Source organism: Lampris incognitus, chromosome 2 (assembly GCF_029633865.1).
Source record: "Lampris incognitus isolate fLamInc1 chromosome 2, fLamInc1.hap2, whole genome shotgun sequence".
NCBI lineage: Eukaryota > Metazoa > Chordata > Actinopteri > Lampriformes > Lampridae > Lampris > Lampris incognitus.
The window spans coordinates 101564909-101577159 of record NC_079212.1 but is presented as its reverse complement, the minus strand read 5'-3'; the positions used below and the strand labels follow the sequence as shown (position 1 = coordinate 101577159).

Sequence of the window (12251 nt, the reverse complement as noted above, 5' to 3'; positions counted from 1 at the left end):
AAAATGTCACTGTCCAGAGAACGAACGCCAGCCAGGATGACTCGGAACTGCGGGTCTGCATGGGCTAGCAGTTAGCCTAGCCTGCCCCCCTTCCACGTCCGGTCAGACCGCTCTCGGTGTTTCCTCTTCGGGCGCAGCTCCAGGCGGGAGCCGTGGTCCCTGGGGCCACCGTACTCAGCAGACCAGGCTCCCTCAGCCGATCCAACACCAGTTCTCCCAGCCAGACACCTTCCCCGTACTCCACACGACGACACAAACGCAGACGCAGACAAAAACACCGCAGTTGACGCCAGGCGAACCCGGCGCCAGACCGCTCTCGGCGCTTTCAGAACCGCCGGTCTACGTGGGCTAACAGCTAGCGTAGCCTGCCCTCAGTGTTTCCTCTTCGGGCGCAGCTCCAAGCAGTGCCGTAGTCCCTCGGGCCACAGGACGCAGCAGACCAAGCTCTCCCAGCCATCAAACGAAATCGACGATCAGAGATAATTCTTCACACGATGACACAAACTCAGACGTAGACATGGATAAAGACACTGCATAACCGGAACTAGGGGAGGCCGCCGCGCCACCATTTTCCCGCACCGGAAGTCTCAAAGCCTTTGTTGAGGGTCACACAATAAAAAAAACTGCACTCTTGAAACAAAATATGTCCAAAACCAACCATTTAATTATGGAAAAATTGACAAAAATAAATGGATGTTCATTCACCAACCAGTGAGAGAAGTGAGAGCAATGGGATGAGGCAATCATTCAGATGTCACTGGCAACCTCGGCTTTTTGGCTCCGCAGTCCAGATAGAAATGACACAAGCTCATCGCAGGTCGCACACCCTCTCCAACACATTGCCATGGCCAGTGAACATCATTATGCAGCAAAGGATCCTTGTGTTCCGCTGACATTTCCCCCAGCAATGCTCTGAAAACGCGATGCTGCAGACTAGAACTCTCGCGAACGAAATTTAACAGTCTTGTCACACTATCCACCGGCTCTTTCATTTCCTCACACAGTTTAGTGCACAACACTGATTTGTGAATAATGCGACGAAACGCTAAGAGCTGGGTTAACAGCTTCAAGCCTGCTTACCGAGCCCCTGTGTTGTCCCACCATTGATGGAGCCCCATCGGTCACAACAGACACAATTTTTCTCACATCCAAGCCATTCTTCTCAAAGAACTGTGTTAATTCATTAAAGATTATTTCCCCACTTGTGCGCCCAGACAGAGGAAGTAAACAAAGTAACTCTTCCCGAAAGGTCTTCCCATCAAAAAATCTTGCGAACACACATAGGTAGCTATTCCATATTGGTTCGGTCACAGGACATCTCTATGGCTAGTGATATGGCTTCTGCTTTCTTAAAATTTGTGAGTAGATTGGAAAAACACTCCTCCGCTAAAAGTTCTACTCTTCTTGTTGCCGTGTTAGCTGACAATGGCACATGCTTTAATAGCCCCACAACCGTTTTCTAGTTTTTCTCATTATGACTTAAAACTTCGCCAACCATATCAGTTGCATACGTTTTAATCAGCTTGGCATCAGCAAAGGGCTTCTTAGCTTTAGCAAAGTTCCATATATGCAAGATGCAGCTGTTGCACTCTCGTGCCGATGTTCTGGGGCGCCGGAAAGGGGAGGGGGGCGTTAGGACGATTCCAAGGGCCCAACACTGACAGGGGCTCTTCAGAGAACACTATTATTATTTTCATTTGTATTATTATCATAAGTAAGAGAATGTACTTAAAATTATAATTGTATCTATTAAAAAGTTACAAATTAAACAAACTTGTGTTTTGTTTCTCCATTTTTGGCAAAATTATCAGGATGTATTGGCCTTATTTCACCCCTCTCTCTATGCATTGCATGGTTCAGTCTTACAGAGCGCGCTAGCCTAGAACAGTTGATTCCAGTAGAATAACGTTAGGTGAAGAGAGGAAGTGATGTCGTCCAAGCCTAAATCAGGTAGTCAGAAAAGAAAAGAAAAAAAACAGCTAGTCACGATTTTTTTTTCAAAAGAAAGGTATTTATTCACGACCCCATCCTTTGGTGCACATAACATGTAGCTAGCTAAATTATCTATTGTAGCTATTCTGTGTGGCTTACTGCGTGGGTGATCTAGCTAACTTCAAGTAAAGTTAACTTACAGTGCAGTGTCAGGGTAATTTCAGTTAAATATGTATTGCCACCGAAAATTAGATGAGTGCAAATTTGCAATAAATATAACTAGAGCTCAGTGAATTTGTAGCCTATATCCAGCAGCTAGTATGCTAGGCTAGCTACCTAGCATAACATTACATGCTCGCAAGCTTGTTCACTCCTTAATCACGTCTGCCCTCGTCATGCACAGATGCAGGTTCAGGATTAGAAACCCTTCCCTCAGCCCACCTCCCAGTTGAAGGAGGTGGTGGTGAGCAGCAGGGGTTTGAGGTTAAGGCTCATACAAACTGATTTTGAATATTTTAATGTATGCTGTATTTCAGTGTGAGCAGGTAGCTAGCTTGCAAGCAAGCATTGAATACAACTTTAGGTAATAGTCACATTTAGTTCATCAAGTTCTTCCAGTAATTGCAATGACATTGACCACTAGCACATTACAATAAGGTTGTTCGCTAGCTAGATAACATTTAAGATACTCATCTGGTGTAATATATTTATGAATTACTATGTTAATACTATTATAGGACAGATTATGATGTACCTTATGGATACTCTAGAGCCAGGGCCCTCTTCAAGCAAGGCAGCCAGAGAAGAGAGCAGAGGTAAAGAGGCAGAGGCAGAAGAAGAGGCAAAGGACAGTGACAGCAGCACAGATGATGAGGAAGAAGAGGTTCTATGATGAGACCTCCAAAAAAACAGGTCAGGACAGGCCAGAAACAACATTTCATAACACTGTGTTTTTCACTGCCATGGACCAGATAATATGACTTGGACACTAGGTTCCAAACCACAGCAAATATTGTTGAAGAATTTGCGGCCATACTTAAAGTTGGGCAGTTGAGTGACAGTAATAGTGCTTCTGTGTGTCAGCCACTGATAATGAAGTACACAAAGGACCTCACACCTTGATTTGAGAGTGAAATCAGGCATCTTAATACAATAATTTCTGCCACTTTCCCCTCTGACTGTACCTCTCTCGCTCTCCTGAATGCAATCTATAAAATGCAACTCCAGAAATTTTTTGGAGAGGTTTGTATTGCTCTTAGGATTTTTTGCACTCTCCCGGTTACCGTTGCCAGCAGAGAAAGGGTATTTAGCAAACTGAAACTGATCAAGAGCTATCTGAGATCAACAATGTCTCAGGAGAGGTTGAACAACCTTGCAATACTGTCAATCGAAAGTAAGTTGGCTTTATCACTTAACTTCAGGGATTTGATTCACGATTTTGCTAGCAAGAAGGACCGGCGTTTGGCTTTTGGCATTTAAGTCATGGGCTGGGAGAATAAAGTTTAGTTCCACAGCAATAGGTCTACTGTAACAACTGCCGTGGTGTTGTTAAATTGTAATAGCCTCCGTCTTGCCCCTTGCTGATTACATTGTAAACTAGAGATAAACTAGGCCAGGAATAGACAATTTTGGAGAACATAAAGTAGGCTAAAGCTTTATAAATCAAACATATTTCCTCACCTTTGACACTGTGGATTAGTATTTCCAAGACCATGCAGCCCAGAGCTGTATGGTAAACCAACAGCCATCGACTCCACATAGTTTTATTGTAGCACTTCTGTTATTTTGATAAAAACACCACCCCATTGAATTTATATTTTTACTTTTTGTATGATTGTACTTTTTGTCCGTGTTTAAGTCTTCATTTTAATTTAATAAGTTGATGAATGTTGAAAGTTTTTTTTTACTGGATTGTTGATTACTATATTTACTGTATTCTATTACATTTAAAAAATATAGCCTTCAGTGGATTTCTTGCAGTGCATCAAGTAATCTTCTATCGATGAAATAGTTCTTCATCAAACATCAAATTCAGCTGGGTTTTCTAGGTTGATGGGTGGTTTAGGTGGGTGGGGGGATGGGGGGGGGGCAAAATTATATTCTTTCATGGGCCCAGAATCTCTAGCGGCACCCCTGCCGATGTTGATTTACAGATAGTAGAAATTGAGCGCTTGTATGATGTTATCATATTTGTTATTTTTTGTTTGCAGTGACCTGATTTTGTAGGGTAGTTGGCATTAAAACTGGCAGCATGTTTAGTGTTGAAGAGCCGCTTGAAATTATTTGCTTTGCAGACAGCTACGATCTGCATGCATATCAAGCATGTTGGTTTGGCGTTGGCGTGGTCCAGTAAAATAAAATAAAACTGATCAGTCCAGTCATATCTGAATTGATAGTTTTCCTGGTCGACTTTCCGCTTTTTCGCGCAGGTTATGTTCCTGGTTTAGGACAATTATTGATTATCTGTGACTTAGCTTGTGAGTGGCTGTCTAGTGAATGACTGTAGAGAGCATGGTGTACATCTTACATCTACGTGTGCTCTATGACATACATAGATCAGGTGTATGGTGTTGGGCGAGGTCAAAATATAGTAGATCAGTACGCACTTTATTTCACATGTTGCGGAATTTATTTCACGTGTTATGACAGGTGCGTTAGTGTGAATTGGTTGGTGCGGGCCAGGCATTTGGCTCTCACAGTCTGGACTTGGCCCGCAGGCCACTTTTTGGGGTTCAGGGCTCTAAGATAAAGCACCAGATTCGGCTCTGTCACTGGAGTCTGATGCAAGGTGAAGTGATGTAGGTTCTAATTTGTTAAACACCAGAAACATGAACCTCAAATTTAGATGTCAGAGCTACACATCTGTATTTCAGGGGAAGATTTTAACAAAGCTACTTTATTCTCACAGCACACAGTCAAATCAAATCAAGCCAATTTTAGTAGTATAGCCCAATACCACAAATTACAAATTTGCCTCAGTGGGCTTTACAGCAACACAACATCCTGTCCTTGGAACCTTGCATCAGATAAGGAACAACTTCCTAAAAAAAAAACCTTTAACACGGGAAAAAAAAACAGGAAGAAACAGGGAGAGCAACAGAGGAGAGATCTCTCTCCCAAGAGGGACAGACGTGCAATGGATGTTGTGTTTACAGAATAAAACACAATTTACAGAACGCAACATTGAAAGAGGATACAGAATATAATGGAATTATAAGATATATGAAGAATATGATGAGGAGGATATCCAGATGCCACCGGAACAACCTAGGACCTGAGCCAGGCAACCATCATCACCATGTAGACCTGACAGGACAGACTACAGATGCACACAGGGGAGGCTCACATCACATCATTCCTGTACACAGGATAAGAGACAAGAAAAAACAGTCCCACATTGGAGAGAGAGAGAAGGATACAACATTGAAACAGGAAAACAAAATAATATGGATTTATAAGATATACACTACCGTTCAAAAGTTTGGGATCACCCAAACAATTTTGTGTTTTCCATGAAAAGTCACACTTATTCACCACCATATGTTGTGAAATGAATAGAAAATAGAGTCAAGACATTGACAAGGTTAGAAATAATGATTTGTATTTGAAATAAGATTTTTTTTACATCAAACTTTGCTTTCGTCAAAGAATCCTCCATTTGCAGCAATTACAGCATTGCAGACCTTTGGCATTCTAGCTGTTAATTTGTTGAGGTAATCTGGAGAAATTGCACCCCACGCTTCCAGAAGCAGCTCCCACAAGTTGGATTGGTTGGATGGGCACTTCTTGCGTACCATACGGTCAAGCTGCTCCCACAACAGCTCAATGGGGTTCAGATCTGGTGACTGCGCTGGCCACTCCATTACCGATAGAATACCAGCTGCCTGCTTCTGCTCTAAATAGTTCTTGCACAATTTGGAGGTGTGTTTAGGGTCATTGTCCTGTTGTAGGATGAAATTGGCTCCAATCAAGCGCTGTCCACTGGGTATGGCATGGCGTTGCAAAATGGAGTGATAGCCTTCCTTATTCAGAATCCCTTTTACCCTGTACAAATCTCCCACCTTACCAGCACCAAAGCAACCCCAGACCATCACATTACCTCCACCATGCTTAACAGATGGCGTCAGGCATTCTTCCAGCATCTTTTCATTTGTTCTGCGTCTCACAAACGTTCTTCTTTGTGATCCAAACACCTCAAACTTGGATTCATCCGTCCACAACACTTTTTTCCAGTCTTCCTCTGTCCAATGTCTGTGTTCTTTTGCCCATCTTAATCTTTTTCTTTTATTGGTCAGTCTCAGATATGGCTTTTTCTTTGCCACTCTGCCCTGAAGCCCAGAATCCCGCAGCCGCCTCTTCACTGTAGATGTTGACACTGGTGTTTTGTGGGTACTATTTAATGAAGATGCCAGTTGGGGACCTGTGAGGTGTCTGTTTCTCAAACTAGAGACTCTAATGTACTTATCTTCTTGCTCAGTTGTGCAACGCGGCCTCCCACTTCTTTTTCTACTCTGGTTAGAGCCTGTTTGTGCTGTCCTCTGAAGGGAGTAGTACACACCGGTGTAGGAAATCTTCAATTTCTTAGCAATTTCTCGCATGGAATAGCCTTCATTTCTAAGAACAAGAATAGACTGTCGAGTTTCAGATGAAAGTTCTCTTTTTCTGGCCATTTTGAGCGTTTAATTGACCCCACAAATGTGATGCTCCAGAAACTCAATCTGCTCAAAGGAAGGTCAGTTTTGTAGCTTCTGTAACGAGCTAAACTGTTTTCAGATGTGTGAACATGATTGCACAAGGGTTTTCTAATCATCAATTAGCCTTCTGAGCCAATGAGCAAACACATTGTACCATTAGAACACTGGAGTGATAGTTGCTTGAAATGGGCCTCTATACACCTATGTAGATATTGCACCAAAAACCAGACATTTGCAGCTAGAATAGTCATTTACCACATTAGCAATGTATAGAGTGTATTTCTTTAAAGTTAAGACTAGTTTAAAGTTATCTTCATTGAAAAGTACAGTGCTTTTCCTTCAAAAATATGGACATTTCAATGTGATCCCAAACTTTTGAACGGTAGTGTATAAAAATGTAATAAGGAGGATGCCAAGCAGTGTCCAGGTGGCGATCACTGTCACGATGGAGACCTGGGAGGAGGACAGACTACACATGCACACAGGGGAGACTCACATCACACCATTCACATACACAGTATAAGAGAAAGAAGAAGACATCATTTAGAGAGAGAGAGCAAAAAGACATGGACCGTGAATGGTAAGCAGCTAATAGACGGCTGGTTTTTAGTAAATGTAGCTAGTGTCAAAGAGAAATCTGGGATTACATTTTTTATTCATGTGATATTAGTGTTTATTAAATCATAAAAAAGGAGCAGCGGCTATTTGATCAAATATTGTTGACTTGGGTAATTGGCAGTCCCAGTTCAAGTAGGCCACATGTGAAATACTGCATTCACTCACTCACTCACTCACTCACTCACTCACTCACTCACTCACACACACACACACACACACACACACACACACACACACACACACACACACACACACACACACACACACACAGGGCATGAATTCCATGTTATGTGTGAAAGGGGAGGTCAGGAGTCTGGATTAATGGAAAACAACCTTGTTATTGGAACAGCTAGAAGACCTGGAAGGGGAAAATAAATCTTAAAGGGATCACAATTCTAAACAGCTATCAACATCATGCCCTAAAGACCCCCCGTCACTCCTTTACCTGCTCAGTGATCCACGGTAGAAAACTGATCATGCTGGGCAGCTTTCAGCAAATAATGTTTTGAACAGTTTTGTCATTATCATTGTTTTACAGAGAAGGATGCATGCTTGCCTACCACTAGGCTGCCTGGTTTTTGCCGTTATGGGCCACTTCCTGGTTTCCACTCACATGATCCTTGAAGATGCGCTCCCCGATAGAAAAACCACATCTAATCCACTGATGCCAGTGAACGTTTCAGACTCCCCACCCATTGTCATTGTAGGTAAGTTTGCATGAACTGCAAAGAAAAGTAAACAAGTTTGTAATTACCTCAGCAATCCTTAAGTGTTTGTATTTAATTTTAGTATAATGAAGATACTTTTTGTTGTTTTTCTTTTTATCAAATGTTTGTCTATTGATATATATCACTTGACTCAATTTTGCATGTTTTTTTTTCTAATTCCAGAGTTACCCAGAGCAATGACGAAGAACAAAAAAGCAAAAAAGCAAATAAAGGTCAGCACTAATGATGACATTTTTGACATTTATGACCTTGTATGTGTCCGCTCTGTGTTACTATTACATGGTCATTCGATAAGATCGCTTTATCCCTTCATTAATATCTATTTGTCTGGGCATCCGGGTAGCGTGGCAGTCTATTCCGTTGCCTACCAACACGAGGAATCACTGGTTTGAATCCCCGTGTTACCTCCGGCTTAATTAGGCGTCCCTAAAGACATAATTGGCCATGTCTGCTAGTGGGAAGTTGGATGTGGGAAGTCGGATGTGGGTATGTGTCCTGGTCGTGCACTGGCATCTCCTCTGGTTGGTTGGGGGCCTGTTCAGGGGGGAGGGGGAACCGGGGGGAATAGCGTGATCCTCCCACACGCTACGTCCTTCTGGTGAAACTCCTCACTGTCAGGTGAAAAGAAGTGGCTGGCGACTCCACATGTATCGGAGGAGGAATGTGGTAGTCTACAGCCTACCTTGGATTGGCAGAGGGGGTGGAGCAGCGACCAGGATGGCTCAGAAGAGTGGGGTAATTGGCTGGATACAATTGAGGAGAAAATCCCCTCCCCCTAAAAAAAATATATGCGTCTGTTCTTTCTATTTTTCCATAGCAGAACAAGTTGAGCGTCAAGAAGCATCCCCCGCCTCCCCCTAACTGCGTGCCTTTATGGGGCAGCTGTAAATCTCCAGACAATGTGTGCTGCGAGTACTGTGCCTTTTGCCAGTGTCGGCTCTTCAAAACCGTCTGTTACTGCCGAATGGGCAACCCGCGTTGCTGAATACCCAGTTACACCACCAGCACCCAACTTAACTTCAGGTAGAAAAAAGTCTGAGGAAAACATTCATTTTCTCTTTATTTACATAAAAGTGAGACGAGACTAATTTTGATCGAGTGGCAAAAGATAAATCTCATTGTCTCTGCGGTATATCTGTGTATGAAGAGAGAAAATCCTGACAGACTATTTTGACTTTTCCTTCTCCCACCTGGTTTTCAGTTCTTTTTTAGAGAATGGAAGGACAGAAGAGGAGAGACAAAGTTTTAAGTTCTGTTGTGAAGCAAAGGCCTCAAATCCTATGAAACTCTTTGCAGAAGTTGTCTTCAAGAGTTTGGAGGCTTGTTTTAGAAATGAAGCTGCCCTTTCTCTGTTGCCCCCCCCCCCCCCCCCCCGCCGTTCATGACCTCTGATTAAGGAAGAAAAGAAGGAAGTGCCAAAAGTCTGTATGAGGTCAAAAGAAGAAAAAAAGAACTATCAACCTTCCCTGGTGTTCACTGATTGTTTTTTTGAAAACACTGATGTACATTTCCTCTCTGATGTGACTTTTTGTTAGCTAAGGGCTCAAGACTAGGATTTAGTTCGTTTTTTAATTCTCATGTCAGCAGCCAATTTTGATTCTGTATCTTATTTGAAACCCATCAGTTCAGATGGAGAAGCTGTGCACGCTGAACAGTATCATAAAAATCAGGTTCCAAACAAAATGATTTTAAGGTTGGAAACAGTTGTATGGTGTGAAAAAATAAATTTAAACAAGCAAACACAGACAGTCCCATGCCAAAGCAGTCCATGAGCAGTAAACACTTGAGAGACACATATTAAAGTATTAAGTTTCATATTTTAACTTAGTCTGCATGCAAGCACTTTAACGTGGAGCTTTGCACCATGTGTAAATGTTGACTGCATTGCTATTCTCTGTGATTTTACTCCAATTTTAGGACATTCATAAGCTTATGTTTTAGCACTGCAAGATAACAAGCACTGCTACTTTAAATATTGTAGTTAAAAGCATGCGTCAGTCATCTTGCTTTCAGCAGTCAGCATGCACAGTGAAATAGACTACACAAATCAAATTACTTTAAAAATGAATTCTTATTCTTTTACAAAGGTACATAAAATGTTAGGTATCTAACTTTTGCGATGACACTTTTTGTGAAAGGTCACTAAAAAAAATTTTTACAAAAAAATCCAGTACTAGTTTTACATCTTATCCTTCCTCTAAAATTATCTCTATTAAAGACCTTTATCAACCATTTAATGTCTACTTTCCTTTTTTACAAAAGCCTGAAATGTTGGGTGTTTTTCTTTCAGTTTCTAATATGTTCTGGAGTAAACTGTAAGCTTTTGCCAGTTATATATTTGTTTTTCTTTATTGATATCAGGACAATGTAAAACTTTACGTATTGCTAACTGAAAATACACTGCAATAAACATTTATCTGAGACTGCTTTTAACTCCATCCCTCCCCTTTCCAGACAACACACAACAATTTTTCACAATGCACCACAACCACACCATTGCCAAGAGAAAGGATAGTGCTGTGTTAAGTTGTGGTCAATGACTAATGGTGTTAATACCCCAAACACATGTCAAGCCAGGAGGTAGTAGTGTAGAGAAGTGGAGTAAATGGTTATTACTCTGACTATTCATCAGCTAGCAGGAGAGAATGCTAAAATTTCCAGGAGTGTATTGTATTGGTAGCCAATATCTGTATCAGCCATGGTGCTTAATGGCACAGATCTAAAAGGAAAGAAGGGCACATAACCTAGTCTCAAAATCAATGAGTAAAAATGGCCTACAGCTTCCTTGCATATCACTGACCTTACTTAGCATACATAGGCCTAAGTCTGTAAAAAATTACAATTGCTTTCTACCATGCTGTAGCTACTTAATGGGTGACTAGCCCTGAAGCTACACTATATATCTATGTATACACAGACGTGCTCCAATTTTTTGGTACCCTTACAACTCATCGAAAACTTCATTCCTCCTCAAAAGTGATGAAATTAAAAGCTACTTTGTCATGTATACTTACATGCCTTTGGTATGTGATAGATTCTATGACATACCAAATTATTTATTTATTATTTATTATATATTATTTATCTATTCTATGACATGGAATAAAGCAAAGAAGCTGTGAAACGATAAATTATTGCTTATTATACAAATACATTCTAAAATGGCCTGGAGACATTTACTGGTACCCCTTAGAGAAGATAATAAATAATTGGATTATAGTGATATTTCAAACTAATTTCTTTAATTAGTATTACACATGTTTCTAATCATGTAATCAGTCATTCAGCCTATTTAAATGGAGAAAAGTAGTCACTGTCCTGTTGGTATTGTTGTGTGCACCACACTGAACATGTACCAAGGAAAGCAAAGGAGAGAGTTGTCTGTGGAGATCAGAAACAAAATATTAGACAAGCATGGTAAAGGTAAAGGCTGCAAGAACATTTCCAAGCAGCTTGATGTTCCTGTGACAACAGTTGCAAATATCATTAAGATGTTTAAGGTCCATGGAACTGTAGCCAACCTCCCTAGGCACAGCCGCAAGAGGAAACTCAACCCCAGATTGAACAGGATTGTGCAGATGGTAAAAAAAAAAACAAAAAAAAAACAACCAAGGATAACTGCCAAAGAGATATAAGCTGAACTCCAAGGTAAAGGTACATCAGTTTCTGACCACACTATGCATTGCTTTTTGAGCCAAAGTGAGCTCCCTGGAAGAAGACCCAGGAGGACTTGATTTTTGAAAGAAATACATAAAAAAGCCAGACTGGTATTTGCTAAAATGCATATTGACAAGCCACAATCCTTCTGGGAGAATGTCCTTTGGACAGATGAGTCAAAACTGGAGCTTTTTGGCAAGTCACATCAGCTCTATATTCACAGAATAAAAATGAAACTTTCAAAGAAAAGAACACCATACCCGCAGTGAAACATGGAGGCGGCTCAATTATGTTTTGGGGCTGCTTTGCTACACTTCGCAAATAGTGCCTTGAATATGTGCAGGTCACAATGAAATCTCAAGAATATCAAGGCATTCTGGAGCGAAACATACTGCTCAGTGTCAGAAAGCTGTCTCAGTCACAGGCCATGGGTCGTCCAACAGGATAGTGCTAATACTACTTTTGGCTGCCCCCGTTACAGGTTGCCACAGTGTTTCAATCGCTTCCTGTCCTCTATCTTCCTCTGTCCCACCAGCCACCTGCATGTCCCCAATCAACACATCCATAAACCTCCTCTTTGGCCTTCCTCTTTTCCTCTTGCCTGGTGACTCCATATTCAGCA

General features: G+C 41.5%; 1 protein-coding gene across 1 annotated transcript in view; it reads left to right on the top strand.

Moving 5' to 3' along the window:
- The window catches only part of asip1 (agouti signaling protein 1), a 42579-nt gene extending 33614 nt beyond the window's left edge, over positions 1 to 8965 (top strand). The window contains exons 2-4 of the mRNA XM_056275184.1: positions 7783 to 7951; positions 8135 to 8184; positions 8793 to 8965. Of these exons, the coding sequence (XP_056131159.1) occupies positions 7789 to 7951; positions 8135 to 8184; positions 8793 to 8957 (378 nt within the window). The 5' untranslated portion in view covers positions 7783 to 7788 and the 3' untranslated portion in view covers positions 8958 to 8965. The remainder of the gene's footprint in view (positions 1 to 7782; positions 7952 to 8134; positions 8185 to 8792) is intronic.
- The last annotated feature ends 3286 nt before the right edge of the window (positions 8966 to 12251 follow it).